We start from the raw sequence: 26642 nt of genomic DNA, 5'->3' as shown, positions 1-26642 counted from the left end.
TCACAACCAACTTGCTATTTTCCCTGACTTGCATTTGTTGGGACACCCATTAAGGAGGTAAGTAATCCAAAGGGCGTATAACCAAAGAGCCACATTAGCCCTTTCGTTTAATCTAAACAAAATAATGTTAATGAAATGAGTTGTACAATATGGAAACAAATAATTCAAATGTTTATACAAGTTTCTCATTCCCCTGTGAAGCGCTCCTTGTATCTCCATTTCATATGTCACTCTAAGGATGTACATACCAGTAACAATAATAGTCAATATTTATTAAGTCACATTCTTACCTATTCATAGTGCACTTTGTGGTCTTGCTAAATATTAGTAGCACTTGTGTTTCCACACCTAAAGAGTAGACCACTTAAATTTAGACAAAATTGCATCGATTACACCCTTACCAATTCTAGAGGAAAATGTTTCGCGTCTAGGATTTAATCGGAAAATGTTTCTTGTCTAGGATTTAATCAATATTATGATCTCATCAAAATTAGTGGTATCAATACACCTTAACCGCACACATATCACCATATGCACTCACTCATACATGCACACACATGCATGCACGCACACACTTACTACACATATGCACAGAAAACAGACACGTGTACACCTTCACACATGCACTAACACACTGTACACACATATATACAAATGCAGTCTTCAGTCATTAAATACTCCCCCATCATAACTTCATTAATCTCTGTTAAAAGCAAATTTCTTAGTTTCATTAGAATGTTCCATCAGAATTGGAGAAAGGGTCTGGAGGATAAGATTTAAAGATGGCTAGTGAACAGGAACATGCACAGTGGTTGGCAGCAGCACCAAAATATCTCTATCATTACTCTCACAAACTGCTACAGATTTATTACCACGTCGTGATATGACATAAACAAATACTAATATCATTGTTGTATTATATCGATATTATATTATTATCGATATGTATTATAAACATTGTTTGACTGCATAAGCTTGGGTATTGGGCATCTAAATCTTTTGCCATTTAATTTTCAACTTTGGAAAGCAGAATTTCATGGTGATGACATATTGTCACATACGTAGAGAAGTGAAGTATCACATCGTATAAAAATAGCTTTGTAGTTATACACCTAGTACTATATGTAAACCACTGATTGTATTGTATTGTATTGTATTAATGCTTTACAGTGACCAGCACTGAAGGTCTGCAGCAACATGTGCTGCAGCCTTAGGATTACCTAACCTAATTTCAAGGACTTAGATGATCACCTTAGTTTGTTGTGGAGGGTATACTAAATTTGAATAAGTTATACTACTGTGGTGATGGTAAAATAAGTATATACGCAATCAATACATGCATGTGAATAAAGTATAAAGAAATAAAGTATCAAAAACAATCAGGTGACCATACCATGCAAGAAGCCACCAGCCATATAAGAAACAGTAAGCATTACTACCACCAATGCATAATTCTTTTATTGCAGTAGACAGCATGCAAAAGCAGATATAGCAGAAGATAAACACAATGGAAGAGGAAAGAAGCACTAGAACTGGCCTGCAGCAAACAGACTGTGTTAAGTTCACAAACATGCTGAAGTATTGTAGTATAGTATCTATCTCTAATAGTATCCACATCTTTGTGACTTACTTGACATGTCACAAGGGATGTAAGGACACCATTACCGGGGCTCTAGCCCATAGGTGAACCATCAAGTGGGCCCCCTTTAATGTTGTACACATCACAGCACATAATAAGTTAGTACTGAGCTCCACAACACTCACTCAGATATGTACGCATACCCAAGCACTGCATGTACATATATACCTCTACACACTTGCATCCATGTTGTGTACTGTATGCACTCTCTGGGAATGAAAAACGGCTATCCCAAAGGTATTCCAAAGGTCGTAATTAAAACAAAATCATGCACTAGAATCTTGTGCGGGGTAAGGACTAGACTAGTAAATCATAGGAGGAGTGAATCACAGACTGTCCAGAGAGACGCTACAGAATCCTAGGTACCACAACAGCCTCAATACCACTAAGTGAGACAAGGACAGTTGGGCATTTGCTTCCCCAGATGTAACAGTTGGGAGGGTTGCTTTCCCAGTTGACACTAGGTAACCAGGTCCCCATAAACAGCTGGCTATACTGAGCTGGGTTTCCCATTGACCACAACTAAAGATACAAATATAATCAACCCAGGTGTCTGGTCCCATTGAATTTCTTGCATTCCCATTTTACCATACCTAAAGGTAGAAACACAGTTAATATTCGATCACATCCTTAACGTGTCAATTCCCATTCCAATTGCACCACACCGAAAGCAGTGTGGTACACCAGCTACAACATATTGAGTGATTATCACAAAAAGAATAAGACAAAGTGGCTAACATCACGGAATCATGCAAGTAACTATACGTATACAGGCTTACTTGCTATCTGCATACCGACGTTAGGTGGGACCAGAAGTCCTAGCCAGGTGTCCTGAGATTTTAGCATTCAGCCATGCTCATAATTCCAACATGTTTGCAGGGACACAAACACTCAGTTGGCCCTATCTAGAATCTATAGATGTTCATATGCCATAAGTATAAACAGCTTACCAGTCTCGTTACGAAAGATACAGCCAAGACAGCACGTCCTCAGCTTAAGCGCATCAATTTCAAAAATAATAAATCTTTAATTCGAACTAGTGCCCACTAGTGGCACTTAAAATTAGTCATCCTGCCGTCATACCTAACGCGCATATGATATGCGCTAATTAGACCATAGGGATTGCGTCATCACAAGAAGAAACAACCAGTAAACATTTCTCAGTGATCTGTGGAGTGTGTATGTGGTACTGTGCGTTGCTTTCATAGATCGTAAATAGAGGGTTCTAACCCTATATTATCTTTGACTAATGTTAGGCTCGCATGGCTAGTCCGCTTTCTCGGTAGAGAACCTTGTGTGTTGACCTAGCAACCTGCATGTGTGGTGTGTCCTTTGGTGTTAGTCTTGCCCCCAGGCCATGGACCAGTGTTATACCAGGGACCAGTATTGTACTGTGTGTTGTGTACCAGGGACCATGCAGTATTGTACTGTGTGTTGTGTACCAGGGACCAGCATTGTACTGTGTGCTGTGTACCAGGGACCAGTGTTGTACTGTGTGTTGTGTACCAGGGACCAGTATTGTACAGGGACAAGCATTGTGCTGTGTGTTGTGTACCAGGGCAGCATTGTAATGTGAGTTGTGTACCAGGGACCAGCATTGTACTGTGTGTTGTGTACCATTGTACTGTATTGTGTACCAGGGACCAGCATTGTACTGTGTGTTCTGTACCAGCAAGGACCAGTATTGTACTGTGTGTTGTGTACCAGAGACTGTGTGTTGTGTACCAGGGACTGTGTGTTGTGTACCAGAGACTGTGTTTTGTGTACCAGGGACAGTGTTGGGCAAGTTACTTTGTAAAAGTAACTAGTTAAATATTACATATTACTTGCAACTGAACTATTTAGTTACAGTTACATATTACCCATAAAATAAAGTAACTAATAATATTATATTACTTTGTGCCCACAGCCTTAAGCTGTCACGTGTGAAACTACCACCTTATCTCGTAACATGATTGCGTTGTTGGACAATATGCAAATTTTGGTTATAAATAAGAAGCTGGTGAATAAGCTTCATTCAATAGGCCTCGTTACTTCGTTGTGGCTAGGCGTTACTCAGAGGATAACTAACGAGATTAGTAACTTCGTTACTTGTAGTAATAATATTACGTAATATTAGACTCGTTACAGTAACTATATTACTTAGGTAACGCGTTACATTTGTAAGCAAAGTAGCTTGCGTTATATTACCTGTTTTTATAGCGTATTTCGTTATATTACTTTGTTACCACTAAAGTAATAATATTACGTAACGCGTTACATAAGTAAGTAACGCGTTACTCCCAACACTGACCAGGGACTGTGTGCAGTTGTGTACCAGGGACCAGTATTGTACTGTGTGTTGTGTACCAGGGACCAGCATTGTACCGTGTGTTGTGTACTGGGGACCAGACATGTCCAGTGCGCCGTAGACTTTACAGTACTTTCCAAAGTTGCAAAAGAATAATGACAAACATCCAATCCAAGGATGTACAAAGTATTGGACCAGGGAGTAGCCTCTGCCAAAAGTATCCATGGAATTAATGGATACTCCGATCATCCAAGGATGTATGAAGTATTGGTTGGTAGGACCAGAGGGTATACCCTCTGTCCGTGGAATCCATAGATACTCTGACCATTCAAGGATGTACAAAGTATTGGTTGGTAGGACCAGAGGGTACCCTCTGTCTGTGGAATCCATAGATACTCTGGCCATCCAAGAATGTCCAAAGTATTAGTTGGTAGGACCAAGGGGTACCCTCTGTCAAAGTATCCGTGGAATCCATGGATACTCCGATCATCCAAGGATGTACAAAGTATTGGTTGGTAGGACCAAGGGGTACCCTCTGTCAAAGATCCATGGATACTCCGACCATCCAAGGATGTATAAAGTACTGGTAGCTAGGACCAGTAAGTACTCTGTCAAAGTATCCACAGACACTTTGACTATCAAACTACCCTCCACATGTCTTATGGATAATGTTGATGCCCCTTAAAACTACTAGTTCATGGTCCCCAGGTGATATTTGGGCTCCGTTGGTGTGGAGAAATAGCTTCGGATTTGTGCTGAATAAGAGCAATGTAGCTAGTAATAACCCTGGTTTTAGCGTTTCATCTTTTACATTACTGATCCATTTTTTGTAGCACCGTTTATCCTTTCTTCCTGTGTACAGCTTCATTTTTGTTGAGACTCTCATTGGACCACGTGCACTTATCAACTAGGGTTAATTACAAGAAAGTACATGCGCTTGACAAATAATATGCGCATAATAGACATGTGTGCTTAACAACCCGACTCTACGTTACATATTTCTTGAGTTTAATTTCTTAGTATTCGAATACTTACTGAGCTATTTGAATACTAACTTAAACAAGCAAATATCCGAGCAAATTGAACATTTGTTTCAGCTCTAGTCCACATTGTGTGTTGTGCTCTAGTGTTGTGTGTTATGCTGTGAGGTGCTAACCCTTAAGGTACACCCCACTTTACTGTATAGTACATACATGCTGAGAAAATCTCAATATTTTATATATATAGAGGTTTTCTGTCAGAGGTAAAAAAATATATTGACTTTATTTCATGTGAGAGAAGGAGACAGAAAGTGCAGTAGTGTGTGTTTGTATTGTTTAAATAGTTATTTTTTGACTTATTAATAGTGAGTGACAGTACTGGAGAATAGGTACCTCTAGACAAGAGACAGGTACAGTAACATACATATACACATCACAAGGGCGGCCCCAGGATTTTTGGTGACTGGTTTCCAAACCTCCTGTTACATAAACACTAAGGGATGCTTCCCCAGAAAATTTTGGAAATCATGCACTCTGAAATTGAATTTCGTAGCAATTTTAGCCAAAACATCTTTAAAACACTAATAAAACATTATTTGAATTATTGTTATAGGCTTGCTTCTGCTGGTATAGTAGGAGCAGGCAAAAGAGGTGGAGCACTTTGAAGTTAGAAGCACACAATGCCATTCTGGGGGCATGCCCCCAGGAAAAATTTCAGGTTTTGAACACTCTGAGATCAGATTTTAGACTATTTTTTACTGTGTTGGTACTGTTTTTAAAAGATACAAAATGTGACTATTCTATTAGAGTGATTGGTTGCTCTATTAGAGTATCTTGATCTGAACGTTTTTTACCTTTGTAAATACTTGACCAGTTTCTGGAAACCTCAGAAACCCCCCTAGATCCGCCCCTGCATCATATCTGTACTGTGCTCTGTGTGTGTACAGTAGTGTACAGTACCTCATATAGTAGAGCGCACTAATAATACCCATATGCATGTTATTTGTTTGTCATGCCTACCATGGCACCAGCTGAGGAGTCCTGCCATGTAAAATATAAGGGATGAAAAGCCTCATACTTTTGTGTAAGGCTTCCTGGTTGTATGTAACTGTATGTATAGTCATACAGTTGTAAAAATTGTATTTGGCGTACCATGATGTGGCAACCATGTTCCTGCATTAATTAACCAAGTATTGTATGGATGTGCTCCAATTACGATTGTGAAAATTCAATAATTAAATAAGATCATCAAGTCAATGTTGACACGTTGTGCACAATTTACAATGTAGGTGTAAGCATAGATACTTTACTACTACACTCGGAAGCTCTGTTCCTGCACTTTTATGGCTTCTCCATAGGAACTGTATGGAGAAAACTTTGATAAACATTCAAATGAAACAATTTTAGCAGGCTAAGTATTGCTACCAAATGTCACATGCTTGTGTAGTCTCGTGCCCAGACCCTATTTTTTCTTTTGTGTGGGGGCGGAGAAAAAAGGGTCTGGTGGATCTCCAATAGCATTTTTGTGCAGCCGGATCTACAACTTTTGGGGATTGTTGATTGGTGGTGGTGGATACCAAAGGCCTGTTAACGAAGCGAGAATTGGAAAACGGCGCGCGTTTGCTTTGCAAGCCTTCGAAACTCTGGTACGCACGCCGTTTTCCAATTCTCGCTTCATTAACAGGCCTTTGTTATCCACCACCACCAATCAACCATCCCCAAATTTGTAGATCCGGCTGAACAAAAATGCTATTGGAGATCCACCAGACCCTTTTTTTTTCCACCCCCACACAAAAGAAAAAATAGGGTCTGGGCACGAGACTATGCTTGTGTGTGTGTGTGTATGTGTGTGTGTGTATGTGTGTGTGTTACATGCAATTCAGTGTATAGTGTACTTAACAATTCAATTCAAGTTTAAATGGACTACATACATGAGATGAAAAATCATGAGATGGAAGGTACTCCTCCGTCATTAATAGAGCTCGGCGGTATTGAAAGTTGAATACACGGTATTAGTAACAGGAAAATATCACGGTATATCGGTATATAGTTAGCTTGTTATTGCAACTATTGCATCATTTCTTTGGCCTAGTATGAAGCAGTATGCATCCCAAAAACCTAAAAATATATAGTTCAGTACAAGAAAGCATGTGTTGTAATGTGACAACCTTAAGTTTTTGTTCAGGGTGTGTCTGCTAAACCATCAACAAATTGGATAATTAAACACCAAAGGCTGGGTTTAAAGCAATCCTATACTGGCATTCATTGATATACCGGTATTTCGATATATCGGTTATCAAATGCTGTCACGGTATGATAATCGGTTATGATATTTTATCACGATAAACGGTATTACCGATATATCGCAGAGCACTAGTCATTAAGTGCCTTAAATGAGATGGAAAGCCACACACACACACACACACACACAAATCACTTTATGGCACGTACAGCATTACATAGTGAGACCTATAGGTATGTACAGCATTACACAGTGAGACCTATAGCAAGACACAGTGGTGTGTCTTGAAGCCTTGGCTGTGTTCAAACCACAATGTTTTGGCTGGAGGTAAAGCATGTGGCCACAAACCACAAACAACCAACTTACTTAATTAAATACTACTGCCTTTGTAAGGCTGCCCTACTGGTATTCTGATTAGATTGTCTAATGTTATTTCGAGCCCTGGAAATTCATCATGGTTGGATATTGCCCAGTAAGATATTTTTGTAGTACATGCCTCAAAATCTACAATGGAAGTAAGATTAACAATTACCCACACACTTCGTAGCATTTTACAGTAACATCACACACGTTTCAAAGAAACTGTTCTTATTTTTAATAATGTAGCTTTGGAAGCAACCTCCAACTCCCTCCTCCGCAGCAGCAGCAACCTCCGCGGACTCTTTTGATGTGGGATTGAAAGGTAATATTATATACATTCTCTTGTGATTAACTAGATGTATCCCTCTAGTTGTATTTCAATATGGAATGGTGTGAAAGGGGAGGGGGTGGTGGTGGACCGCCCCACACTCCACGGAAATGAAGTACAGGATGGTGACATTACAGACAATGTGTTCAAGCACCCTCATTGCAATTATGATGTACAAAGTTACTGAGCGGGTGGAAGCTATGTAGCAAACTTGCACCACAAAAGTCGTCATGTAACATTATCATTAATCTTTATGTCATTAATCTTTATGTCTGAATATAATACATGAAACATGTATAGTGGGGCAGATATGTAACATAAAATGTGACTGGGCCTGCATGTGGGCACAAACTCTTTCTTAGTAACTGAACTGTTCTCAGTCATAAATGATATCCTTCTGGTACTGCACATCTGGCAACTTTGCTGTCGGTACTGGTGTTCTAAAAGTGCCAAAGCAACACTCAACCACCACTACTGTAATTGTACAACACGTGACCAAGTGGACAAACAGGTTTATAGGACGCTTCTATCCCAGCATGACTTCTTTCTAAGCAAATGCTTGAGGTTGTTGATTTGTTCTAGTAATGTATGTGGTTTCTATGTCTTGTTTAGCTTGTTGTAAGTGTAACTCCTCCCTGAGGGGCCGTGCTACTTGACCAAATTGTATTGTTTGTTGTATCAAATGGCTTTCCACTTACCTGTCAATACCACAATACTTGATTAAAAAACATGCCACAGACCACATGCATTCATATCACACTTTGAATATAATTGTCAACACACATACCACACATTGCTTGAAGTGATGATAGATAAGTAGGTGAAAGCTATGCTAGAGGCATGTGTGGTCACTATAATGACATGATAACCAATAGTGTAGCTATACTAGAGACATGTGTGGTTATATCATTGGTACATGTATACAGTAATATGGTTGCTATAGTAGCAACCATTAATATATGACTCAGCACAATGAGATGGATCGAGCACTATCTATCATTTGAAACATTTGGTTCAGGCATTGTTGTCTAATTAAAACGGCAAGAGATTACACTGACTGGAGATTACTGTGCTGCATGGACCTTGCTGTGTAGACACCTATCCCCATTTTAAGATTATGCGCCTATCCCCATGTGGGAAAGTTTTTACTTTGCCATTTCAATTTTATGAAAGGAGACCATGCACATGATGGTTTAAGGTCAAAGGATTTTACAAACCCTACTTCAAAGGGTGAAGGTATCCTTTGAGGTGGGCAGCCAGGCAAATGTGTGGTTGTAGTCTAGTTGCATAATAGCATAGCAATTGAACTACTTGCATAATAATAATTATGGATAGAACTACTGCTTGCTAAGGGTGCAGATGTATTTGATATTGTATACCAGTTCTTGTGTACAGTCCATTGGAGAAGGTTTTATTGAACTATTATTATGTGTGAAACAAATAGAAAGTGTGATGCTTTCTGATCAATAGCTGTAATACATAATATATATTCACTGGGTATACATGGGAGAGAGTCAGCAAAAAGTTTACATGAAAGCTTGACCTTATATTGATACCAACCACATCACCTCAGTATCAACAGTTCTCCTTCATCAGTAGACTGAGTAGAGGCATTATTTAATACCTAACCTTCACTTTAAAGGGTGGAGGTATCCAATTTGTGGTTCTAGACTATTTGCACTGATGTGCAAAAGTTTAATTAGGCTTTGAAATGTGAAGCTTCACAATAAGATGCTGGATAAACAGAATGTCACATGATGAAATTGCCATGAGTAATCACTTATGTAGTAATGTAATCTGTGGCATGTTTGTTTATCATATGAAATGGCTTCCCACTTGTCTATCATCACCCTTCAGGCAAGTGGCTGAGTCAGTATCTTGTTTTGATTACCATATAGAATGTTCATATGGCTTCAGTATGATCATAATGGTGTGGGTGTGTTACTGCCATGGTGTGTAGTGTTCCTGTGTAGTGTAGTGTTACACAGGATGACTATCACAAAAGTCCTCCTAACTTAGCTGGTTTATTGTTTCTTAAGCGATCTTTTGAAAATTGACTCCTTTTCACAATTTGACTCCCTACATTTATCTTCTCGTAGGTCCCCCCAGTGGGATAGTAACTAGATAGATAGACTTACAGGTGTGGTGTGTAATAACGCCCTGCATAGAAATAGAGGTCAGGGCTATGTCACACACACACAGTTAAAACAAGGTTCTTTCTAGAACACCTTTTGGGGTATTTTAAGTGCTGTTATTGTCAGGCTCCCTAGGAAGGTGTTCCATTACACCCTTGGAAGAGTTTCCCAAATAACCCTCAGAAGTGTTAGTGGGCACTGCATGGTGTTTCGTTACTCCTCTATTTACACTTCCAATAAATGGCATTTTTTTTTGTTTTCGAATAGTATTGCAAAGCAGTTTCACAAAAAGTTGCACACAAGTTGTCAAAAACTGTACACACACCTATACACATAAATTAACACTTGGCTTTTGCTAACAGTTTATGTGCTAACAGTTTATGTACACTGTAACAGTGAATAAATGCTATAACAAAACTTGTCTAAATTGCTCGAGATCGTCAAATGTATCAAACCCACAATCAAACGTCTTTAAAATACCATATGCAGGTTGTCGCGTAGTGTGATGGAAGCAAAAAGGAGAAAAACAACTACTAAAGTACGCTAAAGTATAATTATACATGTGGTTGCTATGCCATGTTTGTCGTAGGTATTGTTCGTATATTTGGGTTCTACCATTGTTGAGTTTTACGCAGATGTGTGTAGCAACCGTTTAAAGAAAGTCCTGGCATGGGGCAGCTACATAACGCCCTCACAAACTCTTCAAAATGCTTGCCCTGAAGCTTTTGAAAGTATAAAACAGGATATTACAGACGTGAATACCCACTTGGAGATAGATGTGTCATGTCAAAGTGACTTTTACCAAGTACAATGTCCTGTTAGTGGTGGTGACTATGATTATTTCTATGTTTTTGAATTCAACCACCATACAAGTTATACAAGAACAACTACAACTAAGATGGAAAAACTATGCACTATAAATGAGAGCTTAGAGTTGCAGATGCCATGTGTTGCCCAGCATAATTGTCATGTACACTACTTCCCATATTTCTATAGTAATGTACAATGTACACATTACTTTAGAGGTCTGAAGGCTGAAGGTATGCTCAACGAGTGCAATTTCCCTAAGCTTCAAAATTTTGCTGCGAAATCAACTTCAGAATTGACCGAGGATGACTGGACAAAACGACTAGACACTATCTTTACAATGATGGGTGTTAAAACAGAATACACAGCAGCATTAAGACGTAATTTATCAGTTTCTTGGAAAAACAGACTTCCAAAGTCCATATCTGAAGTCCTTGGTAAGAAATTCCTGTTATTTCAAGGTGCCCCAGACTTAATTATCAAATCAAAGGAAGAGGAGGGCATAGTACAGAGTGGTGAGCCAAGCTCAACATATGAATACGAGGAGGAGGATGACTTATGACACAGCAGACAGTCATGTCAGTGGAAGACTTCAGATGGGCCATCAAATAACGCCTGGCCCATACGCCTCTAATTCTTACCTGCCAGATAAACTTGGAGGGTTGATGGCAGCATTGCACACCTCTTTGGTATGCAGAGCTCTGCGAAACTATTCACAAAAGAAGAAAGTTAACTTGCTTAAGGCACATGGCTTGTATGTGCACAAGTCTATGGTAATCATATATTTAGAAGTTACTTTAAGTAAAGATGGTACCAAGATTAATGCAAGAGTTCTGTTTGATGGCATCTCGTCACCTAGTAGTATTTGTGCACACATGAAATACTTCTTTGCCAAATTGAAGTGATGTTGAAAAAGATTAAAAAACACATGTTGATGCATTATAATTCCCTTTATTTTGGCAAATAATTGGTTGTAAATATGGTCTCTGTACATATATTTGGTGAGTGCAGTTTATTCGGTGTTAGGCTACAGATATGGTGGAACCTCGGGGACACCATTCGGGGGATTTATCTTAGCCGAACACTATTGGGGAATCCTTATAAAAGGTTCTACTGTATTGAAACCTACACCATAAACAACTAGGTATGGTGTGCTCACTGAGAGAGAGAGCTTTGGACAGTTACGGTTTCAGTGCATTATTGCATGTTGCATTGTACCCGGTTAGATGCAATGGCCAAAATGTTATAATTGATAATGATTAGAATCACCAAACAGCATGTCTGGAATGCCAAACTGCGCGAACAACACACGCAACTTCTCCACAGTTGCTGTTGTAGTGGTAGAAGCCATTGGTATCACCTCAAGCCACTTAGAGTGGGCGTAAACTACTACAAGAAATCGGTGACCCAAGTAAGGACCTGCATAATCAATATGCAACCTAGACCAAGGCCTTGTTGGCCAGGTCCATGGATGTAACGGGGCTGCCGGCGGTGAGGCACGTGATCTCTGACAAATGTCACACTTACTAACCAATTCCTCTATCTCCTGGTCTAAGCCTGGCCACCAAACAAACATTCGTCCCAAAGATTTCATACGTGATATTCCTACATGGCTGTCATGTAACTGCTGCAAAACCTTCTGCTGCAAGGATGGTGGCACAATCACTCTATTGCCCCATAAGAGACATCCTTGCTGAGTAGATAACTCAAACTTCCTCATCCAATAGGGCTTGAGTTCCTCAGAGTCACACGAGTCTGGCCAACCCTGCAATACAAAACTGTAACACACGAGATAACAATGGATTATGACTAGTTTCTTTCCTAACATCACTAACCTTCACTGGTGAAGAGTCAAGATGCTCCATCAGTAGCACAATCTCTGGGGGATCTGGTACAGCCTCTGGCACATCTGGCAAAGGAAGCAGACTAAATGCATCAGCATTTCCATGTGCTGAGGACTTTCTAAACTGCAAAGTATATTCATACATAGTCAACATCAAGGCCCAGCGTTGAATGCGTGCGGATGCCTGTGCTGGGACAGCCCGCTGTTGCTTAAACAATCCTAACAATGGCTTGTGATCTGTTACCAATACAAAGGTGCGACCATACAGGTAGGTATGGAACTTCTTCACACCAAATACGCAAGCTAATCCTTCTTTTTCTAGCTGCGAGTAATTGCATTCTGCACTGGACAGGGTGCACGAGGCAAATCCTACTGGTCTCTCAGACCCATCTGGCATCTTGTGGGACAAGACGGCCCCAATTCCATATGGCGACGCATCACATGCAAGGATCACTTCCTTGGTTGGATCAAAATGTACCAACACCTGTGCAGTAGACAGTAGCTTCTTTGAATCGTCAAATGCCTTACTCTCTCTGTCCAACCACTTCCACTTAACTGCAGTCTTCAGCAATTATACAATGGGGCCAGAGTTGATGAGAGGTTGGGAAGAAACTTCCCATAATACGATAGCAGTCCCAGGTACGACTTCAGTTCTCCGACATTCCTGGGAGCGGGTGCTGCTACAATAGCCTCCACCTTCTCACTCAGTGGGTGTAACCCCTCTGCATAAATCTTGTGCCCAAGGTATACTACTTCTGTCTCAAAAAACACACACTTCTTCTGCTGTACCCTTAACCCTGCCCTCTGGAGCCGGTTCAACACCTGTTCTAGCAATGTCATGTGCTCTTCCACAGAGGAACCCGATATCAGAATATCATCTAAATATACTACAACTTTTGGCACTCCTGCAAGAGTGCTTCCATGGTCCTCTGGAATATGGCTGGTGCTGAACTGACTCCATAGGGTAGGCGGTTGTACCTAAACAACCCCTTCTGGGTGTTAATAACTACCAAAGCCTTGGACGGTTCATCTAAACACACTTGTTGATAAGCCTGACTGAGGTCCAACTTAGTAAAGTACTTACCACCTGCCAACCTTGCAAACAAATCACTTATTTTGGGAATGGGGTACCTATCTAACCTAGCTACTCTATTCACAGTCAGTTTAAAATCTCCACAAATCCTAACTGAAGCCTTATCTGCCTTTAACACTGGCACAATGGGCGCTGCCCATTCCGAAAATGTAACTGGCTCTACAATACCCTCATCTACAAGCCTATCTAATTCCCTTTCTACTAAAGCCCTCATAGAAAACGGTACTGACCTAGCTTGACAAAAACGAGGTGTTGCATCAGGGTCAATGTGTATAGTAGCATTAAACCCTCGCAGGGTACCCAACCCAGGTGCAAACACCGCTTGATACCTATCTAACAACCTACCTAAAGCAGAGTCATTCATTGTATATATAGCCTTCCAATCCAGTTCAAAACAACTAAGCCAATTCCTACCTAACAAACTAGGCCCCGACTTGTCTATCACCAACAAAGGGAGGTTGGCACTCTTTTTACCATGGCATACATCAACAACTATCTCTCCTAGAACAGACAACGGCTCACCCCCATAAGTTGACAACCGTATGGAGCTCTTCCTCAACTCTCGTTTCTTAAACAGTAGCTCATATGTCTTCTTTGACACAACAGACACAGATGCACCTGTGTCTATTTCCATCTTGTGTGCCTTGCCATCCAGTACCATGTCAACTACAAACGGCTTGCACGAGCCTTGTGTGGTGGCCTGGACAGGAAACATTCCATATTCTCCAACTCCACTGTACGTGGTGGCAACAGATTCCACTTCAGGAACCACCTCTTGCATGAGATTCATACCTTTCTTCTTGCCTTGACTTCCTGTAGCACTTGAGGATGGTCGTGCAGGTTGCTTAGTACCTTGTCTACACACCTTCTGGAGGTGTCCCACTTTTCCACACTTGTGGCACTTTGCTTCCTTATAGGGACAGGAGGTTGCTTTGTGGGACTTCTGGCCACACCTGTAGCACAATGTCGACTTTGGAGGGACAGCTTTCCTGCCAGACTGGAACACTCCATGTATAGGCTGTTTTATGGATTATCTACTGTAGTCCTTTCCTTAAGAGTCTCGGTGTTCTTCTCAGCTGTTTCCATTGCCATAGCTTTCTCCGTAGCTCTCTTCAGTGTAAGTTTTGGCTCAGCTAATAGACGCTTCTGAATAGCTGGCACTTCAATTCCGCACACCAATCTGTCTCTCAGCATCTCATCTAGCTTCGTGCCATAGTTACAATGCTCTGCCAGTGACCTTAGCTGGGACAAGTACATGGAAACAGATTCTTCAGGCTTCTTAACTCGGCTGTTGAACTTGTATCTCTGTACAATTTCTGAAGGAACGGGGTCGTGGTGCTTCTCCATTGCAGCCACCAGGTCCGCATAGGACTTATCGTCGGGCTACGAGGGAGCAATTAAGCTTCGCAGAAGCTTGTAAGCCGTTGGTCCCATCAGCGAAAGTAGCATCGCCTTTCTTCTTCCTTCTGCCACCTCGTTGGCTTGAAAGAAAAAAAATTCGCTCGCTCCGAGTACTGCACCCAAGTTTCGCTCTCTGGGTTGAACATTCCTGGTTGCCCTATCAGTTGTCCCGCCATGCTGTAATCCGGTCCTCGTCGCCAAAATGTTATAATTGATAATGATTAGAATCACCAAACAGCATCAACAGACAGTGTACAACAGCCATTGTGCATGCATGCTGAGAACTGGTTACACAAGTACAAAAACCAGTTTTACAGGTTACATCATGCGATTCCTATACATTACATAATCACTATAAATAGAATCTCTAGCGTCAGTTACCACAGGCTACTATTACCTTAGTCCCAAAAAATGGTGCAGTGGTTGACCACTATTTAGTATGTGAAAACAACTTATTACAATCAGTTGTGGGTGCAAATGTAGTGTCTAATCAAGTAAATAAGGTATATAGATATATCATCACTAAGATATTGAATAGCTATATTTTGAGTCTAAACAACACATCAAATATGTATGGCCTTATCATTCTAAAAATCCCATGTAGTTTCCATCTGCCATGGGGCAGGGTAGTGATCCCTGATCCCACCATTCGTAAGAATTCATCATTCGTATTAACTCTAATAGTACACACTATATGTAGTATTAGAGTTGCCTGATGTCCGTAAAATACACTGGATTTCTGGAAGCTTTGATCAATTATACAATGCTACTTAATTACATAACGGATTAATCAACAACTACAATTTTTGGAGGATACATTTACTTCATCCTCTACACAATTTTATCAAAAATTGAAGCTTTTCAACAATGGCACTATGATACACCAGAATCCGCAAGTATTAATGACAAGTCAGCAGTCGGGATATTCTCAGTTTTTAGTCCTTCTCACTTCACTATACATTGAGTATAAGTACACTATACATTGAATTGCATGTAACACACACACACACATACACAAGCATGTGACATTTGGTAGCAATACTTAGCCTGCTAAAAATATTTTAAAATTGTTTCATTTGAATGTTTATCAAAGTTTTCTCCATACAGTTCCTATGGAGAAGCCATAAAAGTGCAGGAACAGAGCTTCCGAGTGGTAGTAATAAAGTATCTATGCTTACACCTACATTGTAAATTGTGCACAACGTGTCAACATTGACTTGATGATCTTATTTAATTATTGAATTTTCACAATCGTAATTGGAGCACATCCATACAATACTTGGTTAATTAATGCAGGAACATGGTTGCCACATGGTATGCCAAATACAATTTTTACAACTGTATGACTATACATACAGTACATACAACCAGGAAGCCTTACACAAAAGTATGAGGCTTTTTGTCCCTTATATTTTACATGGCAGGACTCCTCAGCTGGTGCCATGGTAGGTATGACAAAACAAATAACACAATGCCTATGTGTGCATCATATGCACAAATGATTCACACACACAACACACTCTACAAGTATACACTGGTTCACCTTGTACACTACCTCACAAGTACGTACCACTACTATACGCACTTGGTTTACTCTACACACACACACACACACACACACACACACACACACACACACACACACACACACACACACACACACACACACACACTAGCAAAACATCTTCTTACAATTGTTCCATGCTGAACCAACGAGCCTGGCCTTCCTATGAAACACAAGTGAAACCAATAAACACTAACCACAAACGTCGCTTCCAATGCATTAGCAGATGCTAAACTCATGCAGTACATGGCGGCAGTTCTTCTGAGGAGAAATGAACACATTTAAAATACATATGCAAACTTTATTTTTATCAAATTACTACAAGGGACACAGGTCAAGGGACACAGGTCAAGGGACACAGGTCAAGGGACACAGGTCAAGGGACACAGGTCAAGGGACACAGGTCAAGGGACACAGGTCAAGGGACATACAAGGGACACATACAAGGGACACAGGTCCGCTAACATACCAAATACATGCCTGTACCAGGAATAAATTTTTATAAGGGTGGGTGTGTATCATGACAGTACGCATACAGTACTTACTTTGCCGCTCCGCAACCATTCTAGGCATGTGTTGACTCTTGCCATGTGCTAGCAATGGATCTGCAAGAGGTGAGATTACCATTTCACTACTATACAAATATATAAAGGACGTGCACTGTACATTCAACCACTCTATATAAAAGACATCGTACATTCTGCTCTATAGGACAATACACCTTATAAAGGACACTGTACATTTACAGTTAGCATCTTAAAAAGGATATCGTACATACATTTTCCTCTCTGTGAGGACACTGTACATCACAACATAGTGTATTAGGAAGAGTTAATAATAGTACCATTATTAACACTTGGTATTCATTTATCAGCACGCCTCTCTAATATGGACATCTTGATAATCAGGACACTTGTCCATGGACCCATTAGTATTAGTGTACACACATTTAGACCTCTGAAATCAGGACACCTTGATAATCAAGACATTTGTCCATGGTCCCATTTGTATTAGTGTACACACATTTAGACCCCTGAAATCAGGACACCTCACTAACACCAGGACACTTGGCCATGGTCCCATTTGTATTAGTGTACACACATTTAGACCACTGAAATCAGGACACCTCACTAATAAGGACACCTTGATAATCAGGACACTTGTCCATGGTCCAACATAAACAAGATACGTGACACTTGCATTTTACATACTTCCTACTACCATTGATGGAGTCATGTTCTATTTGCCAATCATTAATAACCAGAAACTATCTATTGGTTATTCGACACATAGGCTCAGTTTACTCTCATGAGCCACATTTCAGAAACACTTGTGGCATAGAAGGATATATATTCATCTTCAAGAATTACAGTGAGACTCACTCATGGGAGCATTGGTGAAGACACACCGGAGGTTGACTCAAGTAGCAATAGATGGCCTCATTGCTGATGTTGTCACTTTACTGGATATCATTGAAAAATAAACATAAATAGCTGCATACATGGAAGTCTACTTGATCTAATGGAACCCTACCTGATCTAGTCTGTATATTATAGTTAAAGCACGGCCACACGTGTGTACTGAAAATACAGCATGAGTGGGTGTCGAATGGATAATACAGCACGAGGCACAGCCAAATGCTGTATTAGACACAAAAACACCCCACAAGTGCTGTATTTCCCTACACACAAGCAAGGCAGTGCTTAAGTGTTATATTGCTCTTCCTGGTCAAGTTCCTGGTAGTCTTGGCAAAGAGCTTATCTCAAGTACCCAAACTGATTCAAATTTCATTGGTCAGACTATCAGTAAGTGTTTATATGATCTATTTCTGGTTGTAGAACAAGTTGGTAGGATTAGTTGGGCTAGTTTAGTTATTTAAAACCACAGAGGGTAGCCTAGAGCACTTGTCTCTTTCACTGGGGACAGTTGCTATTCGTAGGTAAGATACAAATAGCACTTCCAAATGAAGATACACAGGAATGATGGCCACTGTCGGTAGCATACCATGTTAGCAAATGTTCCAAAGGATAAAAACTAAAAATTTAGGGCTTGGATGGCTGATCAGTAACCTCAGCTGACATCGTCACATTAAATAATAGAATACCTAGCTATAACTCCATGGATAACTTATACAACATTGTGTTGTGGCTATGAATTAATCAGCTGCAGTGTGATTGGTTTCAACCATTAAGTACATTGCAATTAAAATTAATAATCACAAACTTCTAACCTTGAAATTGATGAAGTAAATATCTTTAAATCGGTTTTATCAGCTTTAACCAAATTTGCAAGTCCTAGAGAAACAATTAACTAAAGCACCACACTACACTACATACATACACATGCACGCACTCACTCCAGAGACATACACAATGTTCATGAAACACAGCTACTGTCACCCAATGAACTAGCACTGGAATGCCTGTCCACCACTCACACATTTGAGCCTATACGGTTCAAATGCATGAGTACTTATACTTTTGAAAGTACATACTTGTACATTACCTAAACACATTATCCCAATGTACATGTGCCTATACATAAGTGAGAGAAGTTTAAAATCTTGTGTTTAAGAGTACTCATGCACCACGTAGATTTAAAGGATCATGCAGTAATAGGGGTTACAATGCAGAGCTTATGATAACGTCCGGACACCGGACAAAATCCGGTCAAATTGCATAGATGTCTGACCATCAGAGGAGGTCGGCAGCGCTATCACGTGCCCCATACGAATACGCTGTTTTCTGAAATAAGGGTAAACGAAATCCGAAAATACTACAGGCGATAAGATTATAACATATTGAAACGATTGATGAAATCACCCCCATCCACCCCATGCGTTATGCTAGTTTTATCAATTGTTTAAAAGATATAGGTTCACGTGAGCAACGCTGAATGGCGGAACAGGATTGCGCGAGAACAGAGAGGGATCGCGAGAGCGATTTATGCCACGAGACTGCAACTAGCAAACGTCCAAGGGGTTCTCCAACGTTATATACTCCCCACAGACAAGAGAAGAGAGTAGCTTTAAGAGAGCTGGTAAACCACGAGGTTAATCACGAGGAGGGAGTGCAAGAGGATCCACAACCAATGTTTAATCTGGCTCCAAGAAGATTGATTAACCTTAACGAAAACATCACTACTAGCCATTCAAAGGAGAAATGGAGTGAAGAAGAAGTCAAAGCTTTGGCTGAGTTCGTTCTCTTCCACACACCTGGGGATAAGTGGCCATCACATAAGCAGAGTGCCTTTTGGACAAGTGCTAGTGAATTTGTGGAACAACGAGTGGAGTCAACAGTAGTCCGTAGAAGTGGTATGGCATTAATCAAAGGTATATAATATAAATACATGGTTTACTTTTAGCTGAGGCTTGTCGGTGGAGAGTTACAGGTCATCTAGCTAAGAGGTACGCCTTTAATGTTGTTCAATATAACTTCCTCTATATACGTGTATAGATTTAAGACACCAAAGGATGCAGAAGCATGGTACAATGGACAGGCTGTAAATGTAACAGCAAATGCTCCAAGCCTCTCAACAGTTTGTCATGGTCTAAATACAACTGCAACACAAACCAGCCCAGTGGAATCTTGCTTAGTGGAGTATGCCCTAAATCAATTACCAGCAGAATCTCGGTTGTTGGCACTTTCCAAGTTGTTTTCAGCTTATTTGAGTGACCAGTTATCTCTTATAGTTCCTAATGACTTTTTGAACAATGCTGCCAGTGCAATGTTGAGGTTATCAGATGGTGGTCGCACAAATGTACTGTACAATCTTGCCAAAGGTATTGGCACAATGCGGCCTGATCAGAGTGACTCATGTCTTCCCATCAAACAAATGCCTTTAGGACTTGTTGAATACATTGCACAGTTTTCTTCAGCTGACAATTTGCAGCAGGTAAATCACATGTATGTTTACATACTGTAAATTCATAAGCCATTATATAGGTATCATGTCCAACAGACTATCGTCAGTGGCTACAAACTATGTATGCTCATTTTGGACAGAAATGGATTAAGCTTCACCGTGGGCCTATGTGGTGCACAGTCATGTCAACACAAGAAGCTAGTACCAGTGCCTCTCGCACTCAGAAAACCATGAAGGTACACATACATAGATTTCCTTATTTGGTTGTATGTATGCACATTTATTGTAGGCCTTAGTTAATGTTCCTGCAGTAGCAGAAAGGTCCCTGCAGTATGATTTTGCATCTAGTGAAATCACTCTGGATGCTCAGATACAGGTACAGATAGCCCAGTATCTTATTTTGTTATTATTGTATCGTGTATGCATAGCTAAATGTGCTCGATGAAGCAGCCAAGTCCAATCCAGGAGCATGGTGGTGGTTGAAAGCTGATGGTTGCGACATTAATAAAGGACTGAAGGAAACCACTAAGTTACAATGGAGTGGGGATGTAGACTTGGGTGATGGGGCTCTACAAAAGCAGTATCAATCATACAAGTTGCGTTTACAGAAGGTGAACGAACTATCTGCTAGTGCAGCAGACGGCTTGAGAGCAGTGTTGAGCAGTGTAAGTGAAGATTTAGAATTTATTCAGACAGGTATGTGTGTGCTGCATAATGAAATACTTATCATTAGGTACTTGCAGAACTAGTAAAATCTAATAACGAGTACACAGAGAAACTCCAGTTATGTAAGCAGAATGAAAAGGAGATGATGTCTTTAGCTTGGAAGGTCAAGGAGTTAAATGAACTCAATGAGATTGGAAGAAATCTTTTTCGCACCATCAATGTCTTGATCACTGAGATTTGCAAGCAAGATGCACTTCCAGAGGAGAACATCCCGAGACAGTTAGCTGTGTCCAAACAGAAGCTGGTTAACTTCATTAAAGGTGTTACGCGACATCGACGCACTGCTGCTACTCACATACTGGTTTTTATGATCAGCACTGAAGATAGGCGGAAAAAACCATATGCACTGCCCATTCAGTGTCTGCCATACAAGGGAATAGGTGATGGAATGGTGCGTGAGCTTGCAAACAGAATAATTTGTGAAATGGTCAAGCGAAAGATGCACGTTGCAGGTAGACATTATGAAATTATAATAAGTTTGTTATTTATTACTACATAGGATTCACAACAGACGGTGAATGGAACTCCTTACGTGCAAAGGGGTATTCAAGACCCCTTTCTATCTTTCAAATCCGTGCTGAAGCAAGGTCTAAGTTCAGTCGGATGGGTCTGAAGAGAATGCTTGCAATGATTACACCCCAGTGTATGTATGCAGTGTATGTATGCAAGTGTTTATTGTGCACACAGGGAAGGAAAGGAGGTTTAAAATAATTTTTGTATAGCCTGTACCAAAAGACAAAAAAATTTATGTAACTGGAGATTGCAAATAGAACTTTAAATACTATACTGTTTTCATGGTTTGCTGGACTGCTTTTTCAGCCTTGAAAATTTATTCACTATCATGGTTGCCTCTGGTTTACAACAGGTAACCCGAGTGAAAAATGAGCGATCTTCAAAAACAAAATTGTAAAATTTGTTAATCCACTAAATTAAATACTTTGAAAGTGTGTATGTCACTCGTATTACAGCAATATTCAAAAAGTTTTTATTGCTTATCCACATACCCACAATGTCCTTTTGTTTCTTATTAAGGGAAGAATGGGACTCTTACTGCAATGCTACCTTATGAAGCAGTATCTCCAGTGCTCATAGCTGAAATTCAGAAGTGGTATTCAAATGGGGCTGAAGAGGATGATGTAATTGAAAGATTAAGACTGCGTACAGTGCCACCAGGTTACAAGATACACAATTGGATAGAAGGTACGTTACTATAGATAAATAGCCACTATATGATACTTAGTTGTGTAGGAAAAGATGAAACTAAAGCTGAAAAGCTGCGTTCCATATTGGCCCAATTGGAATATACACACTCTGTCAATCTCCTTCATTCTAAAGGGGTCCTTTTTAAGGATCACCTGTACGTGCCAGAGGTTCATCCTATCACAGGGGAGGAATTCTGTGAGCGAGAGGATGAAGGACACATCTTTAAAGTACATGCATTTGAAAATATGGATGTATAATCATGATATCTCTTTTAGCGAATCGGCACCAGTCTCAGACAGGGTGGACCATGTAACCTTCAATTGGAGCGCTTTGAAGAAGCACTTTATGACACAACAGCTGGGCTCACTTATTGTGCACTCTCTGGTGTTCGAAAACAGAGTGTGGAAGATGTAGAGAGGTTATTTGGTCTTCCTCTAATAGAGTGGATGGAAAAGAAAGGGTACAGTAATGAGGCTATGTATCTCAGAGTTGTTCGTAACTGGAGACGTGCTTGCGATGAATGAGGACTGACTGATGACCAACGCAGTACATTCAACCAAGAGTTTTTGGATTATATATTGGATGATCTCATGCCATGGCATAAAGATGGTCAGTGTGATTTCAGCCGTTTGGAAGTAAACCAGTTTGTTTAAGTCCTGTATTTGTTTTACGTATCCAAATAAATATTGTACCCAGAAACATCACCACCATAAGAGGCTTCACCAGGGAGACGTTGATAGCTCTAGCAACTAACATAGAATCAAGGGAGTGGAGAAGACAGTTTAATACCAGAAATAGAATTCCTGCTGAAAACCCTCGAGCTAGCTCTACCGATGATGTAGAATGCTTTTTTAGCATGCTACGTGACACTGTGGGAAAGGATTTCACTCTCAAAGAGGTATGCTTAAATGAAAATGTTCTATCTAGATATATGATAGCTCATCTTTTTGGTAATGTAGGTTTATTATGGTTGGAGAAAAGTGACAGAGGAGTTTGTCAAAAGAATGGATCCTGACTTGCCATTCTATTACCATACTTCTTCAAAATGCAGATACTATGAGGGACTGATGCCAGATTTTAGTCATAAACTTGCTAACAAGAAAACAAAACGTCTTCCTCGGTTCGAGATGCTTGGAGATAATTCCAGTAGAGTCACAATGTCACTGCGTGGCAATACTTCCATTCGCACGAAGTTTCATAGTGCACCATTAAGTCTTCCACCACCACCTGGGACATCTAATGCAGTTTTATATGAACATTCTTATGCTTGCAACAAATAAATGTGATCAAAATCAATTAAAACAATAATAATAAATTATAGTCAATCATAATCAGTTGCACGACTTCGAAGAACTTGCCGGGACCATTCACCATTCCTTGTGATTATTATTCCAGCATACCAACCTCTGTTCTTGAAGTATGGTAAAAACTTAATCCATCTGAATCTCACGTTGATAATTTTTTTGGCATTTATTACACCTAGCACTTCAGATGCTGCTTCTCGAACCACATAGCCGATCCTTTTCCATTCTGCACCTTCATCTGCTTGGCACATAAATGCTACGGCATTGGTGTCATGTGGGTTATCTGGCTCTGGTTTTAACTTCACTGAGACTGTTTTTCCGTCATTTTTATTTCTGCTGGCTAGAGCTAGTGTGTCTTGATATTCCATATCTTTGTGCACACCAATGCACTTAAAAACAACACTGTGAGTTATCTCTGGAACACTATTGTCTTCCTCTGTATTTGATGAAATATCAGCAGTGGGGCTCAAGCATGGCGAAAGTGATGGATCTGAATCTGACGTGACAGTGTCATCCAACCAAGTCCACTTCCACAACACAAAGACTTCGTGGCCATTATAAAACTTATATGGGGTGATATCAACAGATCTACTGAACTCAGTTGCCTGTGTGTATACAACAATTAAATTTTGTGTAACTTTATTTTTGCACTCACTTCAATCATAAATGCACAGACGTAGCGCTGCTCTATGCACATTGCAGCTGGAAGAGGGTGGTCCAAATTCTCACAATATCTAGTGAACCCATCAAAAACGTGGAGCTTGCTGCTACCATCCTCGCATATTTCCTCCCATTGCAACTTCACTTCGACGATATCTGTGTTAAAAATCGGGAAGCTTGGGACGATATAATTAATGACATTGCCTCTGGCCAACATCGTTAAAATTTCATAGTGCACTTCTTCAGTTTCACAAAGGTTACCAGCAGACTCTTCACCATAGCATCGTTGTTCATCGCCTTCTGAGTGGACGTCAGCATCAGTTTCCGCCATGATGGAATGCAAAATATGTAATTATAATGGATTATTTTTAAGGGCGCTTAAACCGTTGCCTTCCTCCTCTGTCTGACCATAATGCAATTTGTCCGGACACAGTGTCCCATCAAAGCATAAAGAAGGAGCCTAAGGGCTGAGCTGGCATGCTATCAACAATAACATTCACTCGGTTGCCAAGAGATAGTATACATTCTTACAACCCAAGGGAGTGACCATAAATGTACCATTGCCAACCCACTGGTGTACTTTAACCACATAACAGCTGCAGTAAGGCATGTGATGTCTTACCACTATAATGTTTATTTGCTATGCTACAGTAGACATGTTGGGCATTCATCTCATGTCCAGTCAATTTTGGCAATTGTCCAGCCGATTTTGGTTTGTCAGGACATTGTGGCAGGACAACAGAGAATTCTTATCATAAGCTCTGCAATGTCCCATGAATGAGGCATTTGACCATTGGAAATTTGAAGTGTTTACAGGTTGTGTACCCATTCCCAAAGTACACAGTGTAGGGACTTCACCACTCATCATGTCCTCACGAGTAGGGAATTAGATTTTTGAGAAAGTTAACTCCCCACTGTTCCCTAGTCTGGCGGCACCCACCCCTACGCATAGAGTAAAGGTGCAGTCACTCTAGCATACAAAATTTGTAGCATGTTACAGCCAGAAAACAGATACACCAGCATTGTTGGTAATTACAACGATTATTTGTCAAAGTCGCAAACATCACAGAATCATACAAGTAACTATACGTACAGGGCCGCCCAGAGAAATTAAGGGGCCCAGGGAAAAGAGTTAAAGTGGGGCCCTTGACCTAAGTTGTAAGGTGAAGACCAAAAAAAAAAAAAAAAAGGTCACAACCTGCTGGCAATGACAATAACTACCCATCACCAACCATATCTCCTTATCTATAAGCTTGCTACACTGCTCCTCTGAAGAATACTGTGACTGCTCTATTAGAGTATTTAGATCTGACTGCTCTATTAGAGTATATCGATCTTTTAAACAGGTATTCAGGGGGCCCTTCATGGGGCCTCCTGGGGCCCCTTTCAGGCTGGGGCCCGGGGCAAAATGCCCCAGTTGCCCCCCCCCCCCTGTGTACGTATATAGGCTTACCTAATATCTGCATACCAACGTTACGTGAAACGACAGGAAAACACTTAAGGGTGTTTATTTATTTATTCAATTTTTCCGAAGGGTTCCACAAAAGGCTAGTTAGCCTGTACTAGGTGGTCCCCAACACAGAACATACATACGTATACACATACAGAGCATACATACATACATTACAAATAAGAAATGATGTATCTATTTACAAAACAGAAAATGTTTAAGCTTGTGCTTAAAACTGCCTGCAGTTGGCTGTGACGAAGGTAAGAAGTTCCATAGAAATTGTACAGCCACAAAGAACGAGTGCCTAAATGCATTGATTGTAGAACACACAAGGTTTAAAGTTAAGGAATGAGATCTAGTATAGTGTGTTAAAATGAAAGTATTTAGAAACATCAATGGCTGTTCTCTTATGGAAGATGGAATACAGAGTCCAAATAGATATATAGTCACGACGTGCTTTGAGTGAGGACCATCCCAGTTGTTAAAAAATCAGTTGGTAGTTAATGAGTGTCAATTTTTCATTAGGAACCATTTATATGCCATTGAGACTCACAAGCTTAAGTACAAGGCAGCTAAATATACACTTCGTAAGTGGCAAACAGCTTACCAGTCTCGTTACGAAAGATACAGCCAAGGCACGTCCTTAAGTTTAAGCGCATCAATTTCAGAAATAATAAATCTTTAATTCGAACTAGTGCCCACTAGTGGCACTTAAAATCAGTCATCGTGCCTTCATACCTAACGCGCATATGA

General features: G+C 40.3%; 3 protein-coding genes across 3 annotated transcripts; 1 reads left to right on the top strand and 2 right to left on the bottom strand.

Annotated features, from left to right (window-relative positions):
- LOC136248352 (uncharacterized) lies at positions 1-26636 on the bottom strand. The gene is made up of 7 exons (XM_066040140.1): positions 26497-26636; positions 18913-18976; positions 17228-17287; positions 16811-16845; positions 402-456; positions 291-348; positions 1-232 (listed from the first exon to the last, which is right to left on the bottom strand). Exons 3-7 carry the CDS (start codon positions 17253-17255, stop codon positions 1-3), a joined length of 408 nt encoding a protein of 135 aa, XP_065896212.1. The 5' UTR covers positions 17256-17287; positions 18913-18976; positions 26497-26636.
- Positions 20777-24450, top strand: LOC136248351 (uncharacterized). Its single transcript, XM_066040138.1, has 10 exons — positions 20777-20782; positions 20836-20922; positions 20975-21242; positions 21290-21724; positions 21772-21915; positions 22305-22472; positions 22521-22702; positions 22751-23118; positions 23172-23373; positions 23435-24450. Exons 1-8 carry the CDS (start codon positions 20777-20779, stop codon positions 22997-22999), a joined length of 1539 nt encoding a protein of 512 aa, XP_065896210.1. The 3' UTR covers positions 23000-23118; positions 23172-23373; positions 23435-24450.
- On the bottom strand, positions 23606-25825 carry LOC136249538 (uncharacterized). Its single transcript, XM_066041581.1, has 2 exons — positions 24435-25825; positions 23606-24384 (listed from the first exon to the last, which is right to left on the bottom strand). Exons 1-2 carry the CDS (start codon positions 24768-24770, stop codon positions 23797-23799), a joined length of 924 nt encoding a protein of 307 aa, XP_065897653.1. The 5' UTR covers positions 24771-25825; the 3' UTR covers positions 23606-23796.
- Positions 26637-26642: the final 6 nt, after the last annotated feature.

The sequence above is a fragment of the Dysidea avara genome, chromosome 3 (genome assembly GCF_963678975.1).
Source record: "Dysidea avara chromosome 3, odDysAvar1.4, whole genome shotgun sequence".
NCBI classification, from domain to species: Eukaryota; Metazoa; Porifera; class Demospongiae; order Dictyoceratida; family Dysideidae; genus Dysidea; species Dysidea avara.
The sequence above is the reverse complement of the archived record's forward strand: the minus strand, read 5'-3'. Positions and strand labels throughout refer to the sequence as shown.

Excerpts from the sequence above, each read along its gene's own strand:
- LOC136248352 (XM_066040140.1), bottom strand. The coding sequence starts at position 17,255 with ATGCCTAGAATGGTTGCGGAGCGGCAAA. Across the intron at positions 349-401 it reads AACATTTTCCTCTAGAATTG|GTGTGGAAACACAAGTGCTA; the intron begins GTAAGGGTGTAA and ends TCTACTCTTTAG. Across the intron at positions 233-290 it reads ACAAAGTGCACTATGAATAG|AGTGACATATGAAATGGAGA; the intron begins GTAAGAATGTGA and ends GTACATCCTTAG.
- LOC136248351 (XM_066040138.1), top strand. Across the intron at positions 21,725-21,771 it reads GCGAAAGATGCACGTTGCAG|GATTCACAACAGACGGTGAA; the intron begins GTAGACATTATG and ends ATTACTACATAG. Across the intron at positions 22,473-22,520 it reads GATACACAATTGGATAGAAG|GAAAAGATGAAACTAAAGCT; the intron begins GTACGTTACTAT and ends TTAGTTGTGTAG.
- LOC136249538 (XM_066041581.1), bottom strand. The coding sequence starts at position 24,770 with ATGGCGGAAACTGATGCTGACGTCCACTCAGAAGGCGATGAACAACGA. Across the intron at positions 24,385-24,434 it reads TCTGTGCATTTATGATTGAA|GCAACTGAGTTCAGTAGATC; the intron begins GTGAGTGCAAAA and ends GTATACACACAG.